This window comes from Triturus cristatus, chromosome 1_2 (genome assembly GCF_964204655.1).
Source record: "Triturus cristatus chromosome 1_2, aTriCri1.1, whole genome shotgun sequence".
NCBI lineage: Eukaryota > Metazoa > Chordata > Amphibia > Caudata > Salamandridae > Triturus > Triturus cristatus.
In genome coordinates this window covers 380,038,816-380,058,436 of record NC_140580.1, presented here as the reverse complement: position 1 = coordinate 380,058,436, position 19,621 = coordinate 380,038,816, and the positions used below count along the sequence as shown (strand labels likewise).

Here is a 19,621-nt window from a genome sequence, read left to right as displayed (position 1 = left end):
AAAAGTTATAAAGAGTATATACAATGCTAAGACGATCTCAGCTACTATTTATGGAGCAGGAGTTTGGGGGTCGTGTCCAATTAAGCAGCTACAGAACCTTGGGGATACATTTTTTAAACGGTTAGTTTTTATACCGGTATCATACTCCACTTTTAACTGTCATGCGGAAGTGGTTCTTCCCTATGTTGGCGACTTAGTAAGGTTCGCCCCAATAGCTTTATGGCACTCAGTCTGGAGGAGTAACACCGTAGCTTTGACCCAATATTATAAAGGATTGCCTCAAACTAGACAATGTGCACAAAATAGAATGGCTGCACCATGTAAGGTCAACTTTGAATTCATTGAGCTTGGAGGACTTGTTTAGAAAGCCTAGCGCATACCTTCAATTTTCTTAGAAGGATGGCAAAGTCATTGTATGAAACTAAAGTTCGGAGAAAAATAAAGACAAACCAACAGTAAGGATATACCGTCACCTCCCACCTTTAGCAGAGGGAGAATATTGTTACCTAGAGGAAATCCAGAATTTACATCATCATTATATCTTAGTAAGGTTTCATATGAACTTGTTCCCTCTGATGATGAGTTATCCAGCAGGACAATTTAAGCCCTCGGACCTGACTGTTTGCCCATATGATGGTGGCTTGGAACAATCAGAACTTCATATCATCCTATTTTAGCGGAAGAGCAAGATAGATTTTACCAATTTTAAGATATTATAATTTTAGACAATGTAGAGTGGCTTTTAGTTTTCTTACAAAACGTAATAATCCGCCTATTAGCTTTGTAATAGCTAGTTTCCTTTGGGCTTGTATAGGGAAAAGGAAAATTATCTCCTAGTCATTCTAAGTATGATTATGATGAAACTGTGATACTTGTATTTTAGGTTACAAATTTTAAGTACATTTTATATTCTGTGATGTCAATGTATGGTACTTTTATGATCTTTCTTTTTAAGATTGAATAAAGTTTTACGACTGAATGGATGAATAAAGCATTCCATTAATCACCTTATTATTGTTGCATTTTTCACTGTGTTCCTTCTAATTAGAGGGAACACCACATTAGTCAAGAATTTGGTCTCTGTACATGAGCTGAACAATGTTCAGATATTTTCTATAATTGACTTTAATAAGCAGAAGGGGCATCATTAGAGTAGATTACATTTGCCACTGACATGGGTCTGACTCATTACAGATATATTGTCAGTTGCTAAAGTGTTTCAAGAAGATAAACTAAGAGTGTCCCAACCTGCATACATTACAGCAGTGACATTCTTCTCTTTGTCATGTCCCTGCGGTAGCATGATGAAGTGCATGTGGTCATCTTTAATGTCATGCAGAAAGAACATTTCACATTCACTGAGGACAAGTGTGTCTTCATACCGAGAGTCCTGAAATTCTAGAGTCCCATTCTCACGAGAAGGTCTTATACTGATGAAGGAGCTGCCCTCTCCTGAGTATCTGTCCACAACAACCTATTATCGCTTCACTTGTTTTTTCCTATTGTGCGCAATACATAAAGGGCGTTGCCTCCATAGGCACACCTTTAAGAAAACTGACTAAGGATGGACATGATTTTCATTTGTCTCAACTCTGCTAAGCAAGTTTTGAAGACTTCTGAACCCAGATTGCCAAAGTCAGCAACATGGCAGACTTTTATCCCTCTCACAACACTGAAAGTGTTGTATATGCCAGTCATGCTGGCACTATTGCCATCTTTGCACAGCATAAGGGTGACACAGAGGCACCACCTAGAATCATTGGATGCAAGTTACAGTTTGACCAAATCCAAAACAGTATTCTCACAAACTGAGGATGAGAATAGCACTGGTCTGGGCGTATTTATTTTAATTTAACTCAGAAGGAACCTGCGTCGGAAGTTTGCCGGAAGTGGCAGGTGGAATCAGACACATGGAGCAAACAGACCAATGGTAGCAAGTTGAAGTCAAGAGTCTGTGGGGTATGAGAAATGTGCTAAGACACGACACCCCCTATCAGTAACGAAGCGAGGAATACAAACATTGTAGACGTCTGTAAATGACAACGCTGAGTTTGAGATGATGTTCACGCATGAGAGTAGACACTTGATTTGTATTGGGCGTATGAACATTTTAATTTAGAGTCATGTTTACAGTTCTCACTAATCATCAAGAAAACACTTTTGATAACCCCAAAGTAAACATGCCATCAAGAAGAAGAGATGGGGTTTATGTCCTCAGAACTATTGTGTTTGAACAGTCCACAAACCTGGAAAAGATCACGAAAAAGATCACGTCTCAGCTTATATTTTCTCACACTTTGCATGCCAGACCTCCTTCGCAAAGTAATGTATTGCTAAGGCATACCTTAAATATCTGGTGAAAGAAGCCAGACCCAAAATTATTAAGACACCCGTTTTTGTCCACGCCACAGTACTGTGTGTGCCCTAGTAGATCCAGTTGTCACATAAGGCCACACACTTGACTCATCACATTCACCACACTTCGTGTGTATGCACTCAGAAGGAACCTGCGTCGGAAGTATGCCGGAAGTGGCAGGTGGAATCAGACACATGGAGCAAACAGACCAATGGTAGCAATTTGAAGTCAATAGTCTGTGGGGTATGAGAAATGTGCTAAGACACCCCCTATCAGTGACGAAGCGAGGAATACACACTATGTAGACATCTGTAAAAGACAACGCTGAGTTTGAGATGATGTCCCCGCGTGAGAGCAGACACTTGATATGAAAAAAAAACTGTGGCAAGCAAACACTCCCATAATACGTTTTTGGTCTATGGCAATAGGTACTTAAGGGGCTAAGATGGGGGACAATGGTCGAATGGCACGGCTTCACAGGTTAAGAGACAGTGTTGCTGAGACCTCACTCTCTACCCCATGGATGTGCGCTAGCTGGTTACCTCTGTGCCACCCACTTGGTCCAGTGGTACACCACCATCCACCAGAGGCTAGTGGAGCGCATGCTCTGTGGCCCGGCTGATTGCACAGGCTGCCAAGGCGGGCCTTCAGACACTGTACTGTTCACACCCTCAAGCCGATGCTTCCTTAGCTGGTTGCGGCAGCGGGCCTCTTCCCACCAGTGCTGGCCTGCAGCCTCTCTACATGCAACAAAACGAGGGCCCTTGGATACAACTGATAGGAGGTAGGAAGAACAGGGGAACAACATCAGAAAGACAAAGGATGAGGTTTCCTGCCTAAATATCTTTTTAGTCAGCGGAATCTCTCACCATCTCACAAATGCTCGCTAAGAGTCCTTGCGGAGCCAAGAAACAAAAACATCTATACATACAGCCACAATGTCTGGACATATATAGACCAAACATACATCAACTTATTTAAATCTCGTTTTTGTGATATTTATTTGTAATATTTATGTCAAAAAGATTTTTTCAATAGTTTACTTTCACAAAACATACATTCTTGTATGTAGCAAAATAACAATACTGTGGAACTAGCAACAAAAGACATATATACCTCTGGTCATACAAATCTCACATACTCTCATCATTCATAGCTCATTCATTAACCGCTAAACCAGAAGCATTGAATATAACGAACACCAGAAGAACAAGGTGTATCTTGTATACAAAAGGGCCTAAAGAGACAATCAGCTCTTTCGTTAGAGCAAAGATAGTGGTTTTTCCCAAAATGGTGAAAGTACAATTTACGCCGATAGACCTATTTATCCATTCCAAACAATAGCTGAGTGTATTGGTCCTCTCGTCTTGTCTTCTGAGACTGTGCTGCAGCCTCTCAACTCCTGCTCTGGACACGGGATCCTGGCTCCTTCCCTCGTTTGCGATGGCGGACCTCTTCACACCACTGCTGTGTGCTCAGCCCTAGCTCTGGATGCTAGCGACACTGGACCCTGGTTCCCCTCTAGAACAGCTGAAGACCTTCCTTTTTCCCTGAGCTGTGCCTGTTGAGTGAGGTGTCATAGTAAGCACTGGGATGCCTACAGGTAGCCATGCGCTATACAAATGTGTATTCATTCATTTATTCATAATGGCCGCAGGGCTTCTTTCCACCAAAGTTGGCCCCTCCACATCGTTTCGGCAGAACTACGGGGCCCTAGTGTCTGTTCTGCTGGTTTCTCCTTGTTGTGGACGTGTAGTCTTTTCCAGCATCAGAATACACCTCTGTCAGCATATCTATCTATATACCTTTGTGTACTTATCTGTTTTCATTTGCCTCTTCGCATCCAACAGTATATCTGTCGCTCCACCTATCATCTCGCTCTGTCACTCTCTCTGCCTCTTTACCTCTTTGTGTGTCTCACTCTATGTCCTTCTCAGTATCTTACTACCTCTCTCTGATCCTTTGTCTCCTTTTCACTTTCTACCCATCCTCCTTCTATTTCACCCACCTGACACAGTCTGTCTCATTATGAGAGTATTCTGCTCACAATCTTTCCAGGTACTGAGTGGGCAGAAGTGCGTTCTGGGCACAATCTGACCCTGCATCAAAGGGACAGGAGAGCTTTCCAAGCTCAACCTGATCCTCCATCTGCAGGTACAGTAGTTGTGGCATAAAAAAATTAGCAAGCACTGCAAACACAAATAGATCTTCTCAATGCTTGTTTTTGGTATTTTTTGGGGGGTAAAAATGTGTTGTTGGGGAAGCTGTGGGGGGCCTAGCCAATATAACAAAAACACTGTCTGAAAGCAAAAATATTTTTGGTACCCAAAAGGCACACATTTCCACAGTAATCCCTGACACTGAAGGGACTACTGTAACCCCGACACTGACGGAACATGACGCTGTGAAGTAACTCAATAGTTGAAGTGGGATGGCCCATTGCCTCAAGTTGTATGCTGTAGTGCGTGGGAAGAAAAATGTGAATGACAGAACAACAGACCACTAGCTGTAGAGCGGTACAAAAGGGGGTGGTGATGGACGGAGCATCAGAACCAATCAAACACTCACACCCAGTCAACAGATCTGGGGTTGATCCATCACCGTTCTTTAGCCCACTCTGCCACCCCAGTTCAGACATGGCCATATGCAAATCAGTCTGACCCTGTGCCTCATGGGAACAGTCCAGCCCGAACTGCCAAGCCATGCCTTCCCTGGACCGGAAACACGCTTCCTAGGACCGGTTTCTGGCATTTCAGCCGTCTTCAGCCAGGCTTGCTTGAATCCAGTGGCAAAGTGAGCAAGGGACTCACGTCTGAGCATACCCTGCCAACTTATGGCGAACAAAGCGGTACAAAAGGGGGTGGTGATGGACGGAGCATCAGAACCAATCAAACACTCACACCCAGTCAACAGATCTGGGGTTGATCCATCACCGTTCTTTAGCCCACTCTGCCACCCCAGTTCAGACATGGCCATATGCAAATCAGTCTGACCCTGTGCCTCATGGGAACAGTCCAGCCCGAACTGCCAAGCCATGCCTTCCCTGGACCGGAAACAAGCTTCCTAGGACCGGTTTCTGGCATTTCAGCCGTCTTCAGCCAGGCTTGCTTGAATCCAGTGGCAAAGTGAGCAAGGGACTCACGTCTGAGCATACCCTGCCAACTTATGGCGAACAAAGCGGTACAAAAGGGGGTGGTGATGGACGGAGCATCAGAACCAATCAAACACTCACACCCAGTCAACAGATCTGGGGTTGATCCATCACCGTTCTTTAGCCCACTCTGCCACCCCAGTTCAGACATGGCCATATGCAAATCAGTCTGACCCTGTGCCACAAGTTGGCAGGGTATGCTCAGACGTGAGTCCCTTGCTCACTTTGCCACTGGATTCAAGCAAGCCTGGCTGAAGACGGCTGAAATGCCAGAAACCGGTCCTAGGAAGCTTGTTTCCGGTCCAGGGAAGGCATGGCTTGGCAGTTCGGGCTGGACTGTTCCCATGAGGCACAGGGTCAGACTGATTTGCATATGGCCATGTCTGAACTGGGGTGGCAGAGTGGGCTAAAGAACGGTGATGGATCAAACCCAGATCTGTTGACTGGGTGTGAGTGTTTGATTGGTTCTGACGCTCCGTCCATCACCACCCCCTTTTGTACCGCTTTGTTCGCCATAAGTTGGCAGGCTATGCTCAGACGTGAGTCCCTTGCTCACTTTGCCACTGGATTCAAGCAAGCCTGGCTGAAGACGGCTGAAATGCCAGAAACCGGTCCTAGGAAGCTTGTTTCCGGTCCAGGGAAGGCATGGCTTGGCAGTTCGGGCTGGACTGTTCCCATGAGGCACAGGGTCAGACTGATTTGCATATGGCCATGTCTGAACTGGGGTGGCAGAGTGGGCTAAAGAACGGTGATGGATCAAACCCAGATCTGTTGACTGGGTGTGAGTGTTTGATTGGTTCTGACGCTCCGTCCATCACCACCCCCTTTTGTACCGCTAGCTGTAGAGGGCAGACTGAACCCCTCCATGTGTATGTAAGTGTGATATATATATGTATATATGTTTCAGTAAAATCAAAAGGTCTTGGCCGACGCCAGCAAGATAATGCAACCTTCCAAAGTCTCAGGATCACTGAAGTAAGCATGAAGTGGGGCATTGGGCGTGAAGAGAAAAAAGGTTTTGTTTACCCAGTTCTGCATTATTAACAATCACCAACACACAGCCTTAAAAAGTATTCCATTGGTGAGCTCAAGTCTACCACCATATGATCCAAGGACCTCAAGGCCAACATCATAAAGAGAAGTCAAAAACCTAGTGGTAACCGTGATTTCAGACCTATTCTTAATACCACATGCTAACAATTTAACAGAGTGCCTCCTCCACAATGAAAACACAGCTACCCATATCTTGGATAGTAATAGAAACTGCCAGCTATCCTCAAACTCATAATCTCCAAGCTGGACTACGCCAACAGCCATCTTAGCACACCCAGATTCAACATATGCAAAATACAACTCATCCAAAATGCTGCTGCAAGACTTCTCCGCCTTCACTCAAGAGAACGCATGACACTAGTCATGCAGTCTCTGTAGCTAAAAGGACAATGTTTAAGACACTCAGCATTGCCCACGGAGCCTCCCAAAGAAAAAGGACGACTACACCTACAAGTTAAATCAAGCAATACAAACAAAATAGGACACTGCACTCAAAGCTTGCAACATATATATCATCATACCACCTTACCATAAGAAATCCATGGGAGGCCCTGCTTTCTCAGCACAAGTCGCCAAGCTCTGAACTCACTACCAGCCCACAGTTGAAGTATCCAAGAGCATATGCACTCCAGAAGGCAGCTGATAAACATTGCTATATCCAAGATGACTTCATCATACCAAAACCCGGGGATAGAACCTATAAAGACAATTGCATCTTCAGGTTCCATCTTCAGCTTACAACTCAACCAGCAAACGACTTCCGAAATGCAGATAAGCGAAGAAGGGCTGACCCATGGTTTGCCTATGTATTATATAGTTATGTCAACTCATACATAACATTTGTAGCCCACACTAATACCATAACACTCAGAGGTAAGCAGCCAACTGTATCTTACCCCTCTTACACTTACATAAAACTTATCTGCTATGAGGCGTGATCATCTCCAGTACTCTACTATAGCCCGCCGTAGCAGGCTATACCGGCTATTAAAGGCCCGCTCCAGCGTTAAAGGCCCGAGCCGAAGGTGAGGGACTTTAACAAGGGAGCAGGACTTTAATAGCCGGTATAGCTCAGCCACGAACGGCTATAAGGTTATTAGAACATTCTGCCACTAGACGGTAGTATGTTCCAACAAATAAGACAAAGGCCTCTTGGAGTTCGAGGGGTTTAAATTCCCTCTGGCTCAGAGAGGCCTTTGAAAACAACATTGGAATGTAGCTTTGCGGGCCTTTACCAGCCCGTAAAAGCATGGAGCACTCCATTGTCTTCAATGGAGCTCCCAACATTCCAATGTTCTAATATCTAGTAAAGCAGCCATCACCAAATGAACTGGCATGGTATAACTGAAGAGGTCTGTCACATACTGATGGTCAATTCCAAGACTTTAATCTAGTCCACCACTGCAGGTTCAAAATAACTGTCCACTATGACTGCTTCATTACATCTCACAATGACACTCAGATATGAGATGACACTAACGGTTGGTAATTTGAGCAGAGGGAGCGGGCTGGCCACACATACACCCACATACACACTCATACTCACCCATCTTCATGCACACTCACACATTCACAAGCATGCACACACACACCCACCATTCATAAGCATACATACACCCACTGACAGCACGCATGGACAATACACATTCCTGCACACATGCAAGCACCAAACATTTAAAAAAAGAAATTTCTCAGGTGGGATAAGGTAAGCCTCCGAGGACCCTGGAGGGTTGCAGCAAGCACCTGCTCTTGTTGGCTGATAAGGAGGCAGCAGTCCCTTGATTGTGGCATGTGGTCAGTGAGAGTTGCTGACCCCATCTCAGTCTGTGATGATTGCCACTGATGGATACTCAGCCACGGGTACTCTATTAGCACCAAGGTCCGAGTGTATCAGTGATGTGACCCCTGGTCATGCAGGGAAGGATCGTCAAGTGCTTTGCCAGGCTGAGGACCTCACTGTGATATGAAATCCACAGTCCAGCAAAGCTCAACTCAGTCAACCAAGTGCCTGCACGTTTACTGCATGTACAGCGCCTGGCTGCTTGACCTAACAAGTGTTTAGCCATGCAACAGTTGCATAACTAAATACTTATAAGGTCCCAAATGCGAGACCTATTGGCTATGCCAATGCTTGTTTCTGTTTATTACTGCTCTGTAGTAATGGCGGCGCACGGGTGCCACCATTACTACATAGAAGTAATAAACAGGAAAAAAAGCGAAGAGAACATCAAAGCTGCCGTGCGGCCGCAAAAGAGAGGCGCACGCGCCCGCGCACATGCCATGTAGCTCTAGGCTACAGTGGTAGCACTTTTTTGAGCCCTCACAAAAAGTCTCGCCCGACCAGCGCATGCGCTGGGTCAGGCGAGACCTAAAAATGAAGAGTGTCCGTTGCTCAGTTTGACAGACACTCTTCTTAATGGCAAAAAGGTGAGGGTCTGGGGTCCTCAGTGCTCCACATGGGGGAAGTAAGCGCTATATATAAGTTGCAATACAATACAATGTCTGTTTGGATTTTGAGAGCCACTGTGACATCGTTCACCACCGGCTCCTGTAACTCTCTGAGATGTTCTTCGAAGGCGCATTGCGTTGCGTGCTGCAGCACCACCCAGCAAGCGGTCAGCAGCACCGCGCCGTACCCAGTTATCTCCAGCCCCATAGCAACCAGACCTGGCTTAATTAAAATCAAGTTGACTACTACTTCTTTCAGCCGTCTCAGACTTTGCGGGCTGACCAACACAGTCCCCGCAGGGCACCCTCATAAGAGGGCGGCCCCTTTAGTGCCACAAGATGGCACACTGGGCAGCCTAGTCTTTTGGCCAGAGACCCCTGCTGGGGTCCCACACGTCACTTCCGGCCGCGGGGGGAGGGGGGGGGGGTTCAGGGAGAGGTATATAGTCCTCCCCCGCCCCCCTGGCGGCCTCTTTGTCCCCTCGTCCTGACGGTGGCGCTGAGGGCGGGGCCTCATGCGGGACACCATCCACGGGGGTGGCGGGGTATTTCGGCTCGCCCGGTGCCTGCTCAAGCGTGCGATTTTTCTCCTCATGTAACGTTAATGTTCCTATTGTGAAGCGCTCTGACACCTTCGGGTAAAGTCCGCGCTATATAAAAACGCATTAAATAAAATTTAATATTAACAATAAAAAGCCCTCAGCCCTCCTGGCAGTACCTTCGGGCTTTGGCAGGCCCCCCGCTCCTCCCACCTCTACTCTCCTGTGGTGGGAGGGGCGCGTTTGCATTCTCTGGTGTGCGGGTGTAAGCGGTGGGGCCAGCGGCTGCCCACGCCCGACTAGGAAGCAGTCTCGGAGAGGGTCTGCGGGGCATTAGAGCTCAGCCTTGTGTGCGCACTCTCATCCTTCCGGTTTTTTCATGCAGCTTGTGTTTCCGTACCACTGCAGCCGGCCCCCCCTTGCGGTTACCTCCATCGACTCTGTGCTTGCTTTGTGGGGGGGCAGGCGCCATGCGCCCGCTTCGCTGAGATCCCTCTCTGACCAGGACGGGGCTACGGCCCTACACCTCGCCCAGGGAAGAGGTAATCCCCGGCCCCCGCCCCTGTTATATACAGTTTCCAACGGCCACCCCCAAGCAACTGGGCAGCACTGGGGGCGACAGAGTGGGTCCGGTTGCCCGTCTTGAGGGGGCCGAAAGCATGCTTGTCAACGCTACTTATGCTTTCATACCTATGCATATTGCAAGCGTGAGCTACTGACTTGAAGCTGGAATCCCAGGTTCGAGCATTGCGTTACTTCATTAACCGATGATTCTGGACAAATCGCCCATTCCCCCGTGCCTATAAAAGCATTTTTTTCCCCAGGGGGTGCCGCAAGTTGCGTTTCAGGCAGATGCAGGTGCATAGGGTGAGGGACAAGTGCTCTTTGCGCTGCAAGCGACGAAGCATGGCGCGCTGCCGTTGCCATGGCACCATATTAATAGGCTTTGCCAGTGGGGGCACAAATCAGTTCGTCTGATACAATAAGGGTAATAGGCTACCCATAAATGACGTTTGCCATGGCAACACAGCACTCGCTTGGCCAGTGGGGGGCTCAGCCAGTTCCTACAGAGGAAAACAAGGGTAATCGTTTACCACACATTTAAACTTACAGTCCTGCCCCTTACGGCTCCGCCATGAGGAGAGGGGGGCTTCATGGAAGGTAAGGGGCAAGGAAACGGAAAGCGATCTGGGTCCGAGGATTAATTTCAGTCTCCTCGGTATATTGGATAGCTTTTATGAGTTAGTATTGGTTCAGTTGCATTGCAGTTTTCCACTCAGAGGGGGTGGCGAGAGCTATGTGCAGTTAACGTCTGCCAAGCCGTTGTTTGGATCCGGCTCCAGGAGCCTACTTTGAGCCAGCTTTGGTAGGGCATTGTAGCTTTGTGTCTGTTGGTCAGGCGCCACGGGCCGTGAAAGTCTCAGTTTCGTGCATTCCGGTGGCTTTAGATGCAATAAGTTCATCCTTTTCCAACTTGGGCATTAGGGCCATGGCAGGGTCTTGGCCTACAAATCGTGAAATGTTCATACCAGCACTAATCAATGGTGGCTACACAATTCCGGGGTAAATGTTATTACTCAGTACAGACACAGTTTTAAACAAAATCGGTCAGTTGCAAATGGACTGAGGTCTGTATATTTTCGTCACGTGGGAACTCAACCTGAGTAACAAGGTTGCAAACATTTTACAGCTTTGAGGCAGGGCACAATGATGTAAATTAGCGGTATAGGAAGGTTGTATTACCCACGACGACATAAATTGTCAGGCCACAAGGTGGCACTGCCTCACTTTTCTCTCAACTACACAATGCTGGGAATTCTTTATATAGCTATTGACCTGCCCCAATTATCCTTTACCAAATGAAAGTAAATAAAGTAATAGATGTGTGTATTTTCCTGTTGGCTCGATGTTTTGTTTTCTCTTAGCTCGAAGGTGAGTTCGGCCAGCAATTCAGAGGGAAAGGGCAGAATTGCATTAGTGACGTTTATATAGCGGCATTGCCAGGCAGTACGATCCGGACTTCAGTGGGGGCCACATCGCTGCAGCTTGGCAGGGCTTGCAAGTAACTTAACAGCGACTTTGTTATGGCCTGTATCAGTCACCCATGGTGACTTCTCCAACACGTTGGCCGGTCAGCAGACATTTGTGCTTCGTAGTATTCTGGAAGGGTGGGTCAATGAGTTTATCCGGCAGCTTCGGGTGATGGAAGTTGTTGGACCCCCCCCCTCCTCCTATTGCTTAGTCTCAGGCAACAAGGCGGGACTTGCGTGTTTGTTGAGTTAAGTTTGATGTTAGGTTATCGTAGCGCAGCAAATGCTGAGGGTCGGCTGGCGATCCAGAGGACTGGTGTTGTCTGGGCGCACATTGATTAATACCTCCTCTCTGTTGGCTATGCACACCCATCTTCAGGGTGCTTGGGGTGCTCTGGCGCATTTTACCACTGCATTTTGGAAGGAACTCAACCTGAGTAACATAGGTTGCAAATATTTCACAGCTTTGAGGCAGGGCAGAAACTTATTTAGGGGCCCCCGGTTTGGAACAGCTTTGAATTTGATACAGTCCAGCTCTTTCATGCCCACTTCGGGAAGAGTTAAGGTTACAGGTAAATAATAATTAAAAAAAATTAAATTTTTTTAAAAATAAATAAATAACTAAAAATAAATTTAAAAAAACACTTGGTTAGCGCCAATTTGATAAGGGACTGTGTTCTGCGCAAGCACATGTGCCACCTGTCCAGAATCGTTGCATTTTCAGTACACTACTACACCAAAGCCATAATGGGCCGGTTTGCCTGGTTGGTGTCCTGTGTTCGAGAGGGACAGTTTTTTTGCTTCCCCTCCCCTGCAGGGGAGGGTACTGCTATCTCTAGGTGCAGCTGCCACTGGGGGGGGGGGGGGCCTTGGAGAGCAGCTTGATGATGGCACCATGGGTCAGTGAGTGGCGTGCTCAGTATGAGGCGAAGCCGGCACGTGCCGGTTCCCCCCTCAGCGCAAGGGTCTACATTGCGCAAGGCCTGTAGTTTGCATGCGCGCATCTCCTGACTTACAGTGCCAGGCTGTTTAGACTGACTGTGTATATTTGTGATACTCTGCCCCATCGGGGCTACGTCAGTCTCATACCATACCAGGCACTTTGACTCCCAAAGTATCGTATATATGTAACTGTCTCACACATGCACACTCCAAGCTTGGGAATATCTCACAAAAACAGCATTAAACCTTGCTCTTCTAGAGTTTCTTGTTGTTCAAATGGGCGTAATAACTGAGATCGGTATGTCTCCTCATCTCCATTATTTTATTGCTAGCAAGTAAGGGTCATTCATAGTCTTATAAATGTCACTCATAGTGCACTGAAATGGTGGAAATGTCACGCAGAGCAGTTGAAACCTTGGCAGCCATGGATGGGGGTGGCTAGCTCTCAGTTGGCTATGCAAGGAAGCTATAATTGTAGCTTAATTATCTTATACAACTAAGAAGCATTGACTAAGCCAACAGATGGTCTTGTTGTAGGTGTAGTGCTCATTTTGTAGTAAATACAGGGAAGCAATGACATAGCGGCTAACTACCAGGCAATATTCAGCACATTGCCTGAGCAAGCTGGGTAGCCCTGCAGATTAGTTGGGCCTGAATAAGCCACACATATACCGCCTACATTCTGGCCCACGCTGAGACATTTACATAAGTTGTATCTCAGCATCGCCAGTTTCTTATACTCAGGCCCATTGGCACTATGGTGATGCATTATCAATTTGCACCGATATTGGGCCTGCATTAGCCACACATACCTCCTCCAGTCTGACCCCACTAGGACCATTCAGCTCTGGCTCCACTTCGGGTCTGGATGAGACAACGAAGCCTCTAACTTGCTTAATCTCTTTGGACTCATGTTGGCACGTAATGGCCATGTAGGCGATTGGTGTGGCTGGTTTTACTTACAGGGTCCTGATGTGGGCAGGCAAAATCAACAGTCGAAAACTCAACAACAGGGGCTGACACGCAGTGGGGGCCCTGGGCTAGGTGCACCAGTAAGCATTTACCCAGACAGTATTTATTTAGTGGTTATTCAGGAACTAAAGTAGGGATACCTTTGGCATTATTTACATGCCGGGAAGTACGTAGGGAGGAAGTAATAGTTACCCTAGCTGCGCAACATGTATATACATTTATATATGGTGCTTGTTAAAAGCTTCCTGGGGTCCAATGAGTGCCAGGCAAACGGGGACGACTTGTACAGGAGATAAACAAGAGTCGTTACTCAACACAGTGTGTTAGAAGGGATGTTGCCTAAGCAGAACTCAAACTGGCCTTAAACGCATATTGAGACAATTAGTGACATGCCTAAGGAGAAAAACCTGTGTTAAAGGGAGGGCATGCCAAGGGCGATAGCTTACATATTTTCACTGAATTCCGTCAATTCAACGTGCCTAAGTAAGGGAGGAATGCCCGAGTGATGGGTTGGTCCTGTTATTAATTTTATTAAACACTCCAAGTACTGCGAGGTAGTGACATTTGAAATCTTATCAATGGTTCTTCCAGGACACATCTCCTTCAGTACACACACCGCAAGACAGGGCTGCTCTCCCTAGAGCAAAGGGACGGCATAACGCCAACGTTGGCAACGTTAGCTAAGCTTGCGGCCAGGCAGTGGGCTTGTCCAACTTATGTGATATGTTAAGGGTTGCAAGCATGCATCAAAAGAGGAATCCTCGAGACCATCCAGGACAGACAATAAGACCCGCCCTATAGCCAGGGAGCCAGGCATTTCCAGATGCTGCCAGCTAACTTGTGGTTGCGGTGCAATAAGCTGAAAGGAACATGGGGTCAGACCATATTTGGCTACAATGAATGAAGAAGGATGGTTTTGGCGTTCACACTGCTCAAGAAGGGCCAAGTATTTGTTCATGTTGTTCCCCCTCTTACACAGCAGGTACACTAGGACACCCGTGGTTATTCACATGTCCCATGGCAGGATAGTCACCAAAAGGAGGGAATGGCCATTGGCAGGTCTTGCCAGGACAGGGATAGCCACTCACACCAACTGGAGCCTCTAGGGAGGATAAATGTTAGAAGCAGACTGGGTGTGCTGGGCCCAAAACCCTTCACCACAGCAACGAGGGCATCAGGCTGTCAGGTGTCTTTGAGGGACGGGCAAGGGCTTTAAAGGGCCGTAGTGCGCAACACAGCATTTGCAGGGATACAGAAGGGTCCAGCGGATCCACCAAAGGGAACACAGCGAAATAAGTGACACAGAATCTGGTAGTCCGACACCATTACTGGTTTTAGTATCAAGGGTCACAGGTGGATAGCAGGGACCGGGCATCTGTGAACAGTCAAAGGTTCAGCAAGCAGGGTAGGCTGCGTAAGTTGTCACTTCACAAAGGGCGCAGTGTCTAATAACAGGTACCATACACTTATTCCTTCAAACCTGTTGTGACACCATTACTATGTTTGCCAGGGATCAATCGAAAAGAACTATGAAATTGTCTGGTCAGTGGGGCGAAGTAATGCACCCTAGAAGAAGACCACAATGTGCAAATTAGCAACCAGTTGGGGACAGGTGAACTTTTGTGGTCGGTAATCAACCCCAGCTCCCGTGGCAGGGAGCTCGGTTGGGGGGGCGATGGAGCCTGCGCGCAGAAGGGTCATCTGCACTATGCGTTTATTCACTGAGCAGAGGGGATTTGGCTTCCTTAGACATGGGTTGCTACACGCCAAATTCACAGGGTGCTTTGAGGACAATGGGGAACATCTGTCCAGTTAAGCATGGACCTATCCTTGCTGGATAGGGGGAGAGGCACCATAAATAGCTAAAGATAAGGCCGCTACTTTGGGCAAAAGGACACTGCTTCAAAACATTAAGGCCACGTTTTGCAATTGAAGTGACCAGTTAGGGACATGTGAACGGTGGTGGTCAGAGATCACTCCCCGGCTCCTGTGGCAGGGAGCCCGATCTGGGGAGGCAATGGAAGCTGCGCGCAGGAGAGTCAGATGCGCGATGCGTAAATTCACCGAACAAATGGGGTTTGGATTCATAAGACATGGTTTGCTTCATGTTAAATCCACAGGGTGTTTCGTGGACGATAGAGTACATCTCTCCAGAATAGGCATGGACTTGTTCCTCCTGGACCATGGGGAGGCCCTGGAAATAGCGGGATGTAAGTAGGAGCGCCGGCCTTGATGGGGGGCCCTGGCTGCGACGGTCGCCACACCCAGGGCTGTGGCGAAGTTACATGGCGATCCAGAGGCGGAAAGGTACTCAGGGGTACCCTCTTCAGGAGCACTAAGGGTGCTGAGGCCGAATAGCCCCAGGAAGTCTGTGCGGTGGACCCTGGGATGCGACGGCGCCCCATCTGTCGTACGGGCTGTTGGAAACCTGTACAACCGGGGGTCGCTTGAACGCTCCGCCCCTCGTAGGGGGGGGGCGTGAGTTATATGGTGGACCAATGTTTCACCTGAAGTGGGAGGGGCTATCCCCTCACCACAAACGCTAAGCACCGATTGGGTAAGACCACGATGCAAGTTGGCCCGTCAGGTGGTAGGCCGCGAGGGGCGGCTTGCCTTTGGATCGCCTGAAAGATAACCCACCATGTTGGCATATTTGGTATGCTAATAAACCTGCAGCAATTTTCTCCACCAAAAAGTTGTCTTGTCTGCTTATTTATGCTACCTGTATGTTGCTGCGGGAAGGCTGGTGAGTGTGGCCGATATTGGCACCATGCGGGCTGACCGGCACAGTCCCCGCAGGGGACCCTCATAAGAGGGCGGCCCCTTTAGTGCCACAAGATGGCACACTGGGCAGCCTAGTCTTTTGGCCAGAGACCCCTGCTAGGGTCCCACACGTCACTTCCGGCCGTGGGGGGGTTCAGGGAGAGGTATATAGTCCTCCCCCGCCTCCCAGGCGGCCTCTTTGTCCCCTCGCCCTGACGCCGACTCCCTCCCATCGGCTTACCCGGCGATCAGGGTGAGGGGAGGAAGGATGTTCTAATCTTTTTATTTGTTGCAGGCGGAGTTACATGGCGATCCAGAGGCGGAAAGGTACTCAGGGGTACCCTCTTCAGGAGCACTAAGGGTGCTGAGGCCGAATATCCCCAGGAAGTCTGTGCGGTGGACCCTGGGATGCGACGGCGCCCCATCTGTCCTACGGGCGGTTGGAAACCTGTACAACCGGGGGTCGCTTGAACACTCCGCCCCTCGTAGGGGGGGGCGTGAGTTATATGGTGGACCAATGTTTCACCGGAAGTGGGAGGGGCTATCCGCTCACGACAACCGCTAAGCTCCGATTGGCTAAGACCACGATGCAAGTTGGCCCATCAGGCGGTAGGCTGCGAGGGGCAGCTTGCCTTTGGATCGCCTGTAAGATAACCCACCATGTTGGCATATTTGGTATGTTAATAAACATGCAGCAATTTTCTCCACCAAAAAGTTGTCTTGTCTGCTTATTTATGCTACCTGTATGTTGCTGCGGGAGAGCTGGTAAGTGTGGCCGATATTGGCACTATTCCCAAGCAATGACGGGAAACAACTGTGTATATCCAGCTGAGAGAAAATTACAAGACCCATTAAAGGCATCCACCGTAGGCGACATGAACATCGGTCCTTCAAAACTGACCTCAAAGTTCTCCTCCGCCAAAGACACTTCCAAATCTAATTCACGCCCTCTCTATTCCCTGAAGGAAGTTCTTCTACTATGGGAAAGTCTGTACTCCATGCCTATAGAAGTGCCTTCCCAGTGTGCTCTTGTGTTTTGAGTGTCTGCCATTTATTGCAGATTTATACCTCTACTTGTATCTTGTACGCTTATGTAACTTGCACACGTCACTTTTTCCTCTTGTAATGTATCGTTTGCTACCTCTTCTTGTATTTTGTTTGCTTCTGATACATGCACAATTGTCACTTTTGCCTCATGTAATGTAACGTTTGCTTTTGTAACATGCCCACTTGTAATTTTCTCCTCGTGTAACTCTGCTGTTCCTATTGTGAAGCGCTCTGACACCTTCGGGTAAAGTTCGCGCTATATAAAAACGCATAAAATAAATAAATAGAATAAATAAAAATCTGCATGTACCTGTTCCCATCTGAGCCCACAACAGCCCCTCCTCCCAACCCGGAAAGGCGCCATCCGAAGAAACAGCAAACAGCAGTCTGTTTAAGTACCCGCAGGACCTAAAGCTGTACCGCTGGAACCAACGCACTGCACACGACGACAATGCAAATGAATTTAGAGGACACGGAAGTGGACCCACCCAATAGCAGTGGAGCCTTGCCCTGCCACTGTCCAACCAGAAAGTGGGTAGGGGGTTCGGCCAATAGCGACTGAGCTAAATAAATCTCCCGGCAGGCAAACCAGCTTCGCTCTCTTTGACAGCACGTCTTGCTACCTTTTGTAACTTCTCCGGGCATCGGCACCCCACGGTTTCATGTTAATATTATTCACTTCTTCCTGCAGCTAGGATGCCTGCCGGGTCAGACAGCGCTTACTTCCGGAGGACCGGTGTTTTTTGGATGCTTTTCATCACCTCGTCCATGAGCTTCTTTGCAGTAAGTGCACATACAGAGCAGAGCCGCATTTACAGCTGATTCAGGGTTGGCTTGGCCCAGGAGATTTGTGTAAGTCAGAGCTCTCAACTTTCCCTCTTCCATATTAAAGGAGCTCACCCATTCCCGGTATTTTCTTCGATTCTGGGACATGTAGTCCTGGGGTTATCACTTGTTAAACAATACTACAAATTATGGTGACCAGATTTTGAAAGCCAAAGTCACCTTTTTTTGCCAACTGTTCTAGCTATGACGTGCTTTTGAAAAAGAGCCAAAAAATACCTTACGTTGTTGTCCGCGTCATCTTGCAGGTGAGCTCAGCAGGCTCCATACGCTTACAAAATTATGCAAGTGTTTATTTTTCGTCTGTCTACCTATCGAAGGTGGATTGGTTAACCAATGAATGCACGGGTAGTTGGGGGGGGGGGGGGGCAACGGGCAACACAGGAGAAAGTGAGATTAAGTTGAATAAACTTTTGTCTTTGATTTAATTATACGAATTTGTAATTACCATCAAATTGTGACTAAAAAGACGTATGCTTTTTCAAGTTTCGAAACCAACAAATGATATAGAAAATGCCTTAAATGACATACATTTGATTTGACAATTACATTGTGTGACTTCCATCCTGATGGTCACATCACATGAGATGTGACCCAGATTAGAGGTATCTGCTCTGCAGTGTCGTACTCAGACTGCCTCGTGAGCAACAAATGACATGACACAAGTCAGTGACCTTTGACCACTGCTGTTAGGCTTAACCTTATTAACATGTCTTCATCAGCAAATATACTTGCACTGGTGTCTCTGTGTAGATTCAGCACCAGCAGGCATTTCAAAGCACTGAGGGTTTTCGGAGTTCCGTTGATAAATCATTCCTTCAAATGGCACTGACTTCTTAGCAGGTTCAATCTACTTTTTCCCCAAAATGCAAGATTACTCCAATATATCAGTAAGGTTGGTTGGTATGCAGCTTAACAAACATCTAGGGCTTAATTACGAGTCTGGCAGGGCCCAGTGGTGGCGTTCTCCAGACCGCCCTATTACAATAAGGGTGGTCGGACCGCCATTGACTAGCCACCACCAGGTAACCGTCGTTCCATGATGGTGTTGCGGCAGTGAGGAAGCAGTAATATGCTTGGCAGGACCACCGCAGTCGCGCCAAACATATTACAAGTTTCCTCTCCTCTGTTGATTTCATGGGGTTCCACAGCCATGAAAACCGCGGCAGAGGAAACAAAGAGGATCCTACAGGGCCCCCTTGTGCCTCTGTGCACTAGTTCCTTCACGGGATGGACTTTACAGTCCATCCCGTGCAGGAACTGTTTTTGGTGTTCCCATAGCGGTGCCCATTTTCTGGGCACAGCCGTGAGAACGTCAAAACACAAGCCTGACAGACAGATTTACACTCGTAATCTGGTGGACGGCCTGACAGCGGCTTTGGCGGTGGGGCAGACCTTGCGGCGCACCGCCAGTCGTATTCAGGCTCATTGTGTGTTTCATAGAACAGCACATATAAATACACATATTTTGTGAGGA

The 19,621-nt window shown here is 47.8% G+C and overlaps 1 protein-coding gene across 1 annotated transcript in view; it reads left to right on the top strand.

Moving 5' to 3' along the window:
• Nucleotides 1-17,859: 17,859 nt before the first annotated feature.
• TMEM254 (transmembrane protein 254) overlaps nucleotides 17,860-19,621 on the top strand; it is a 68,567-nt gene continuing 66,805 nt past the window's right edge. The window contains exon 1 of the mRNA XM_085605094.1: nucleotides 17,860-18,084. Within this exon, the coding sequence (XP_085461220.1) occupies nucleotides 17,998-18,084 (87 nt within the window). The 5' untranslated portion in view covers nucleotides 17,860-17,997. The remainder of the gene's footprint in view (nucleotides 18,085-19,621) is intronic.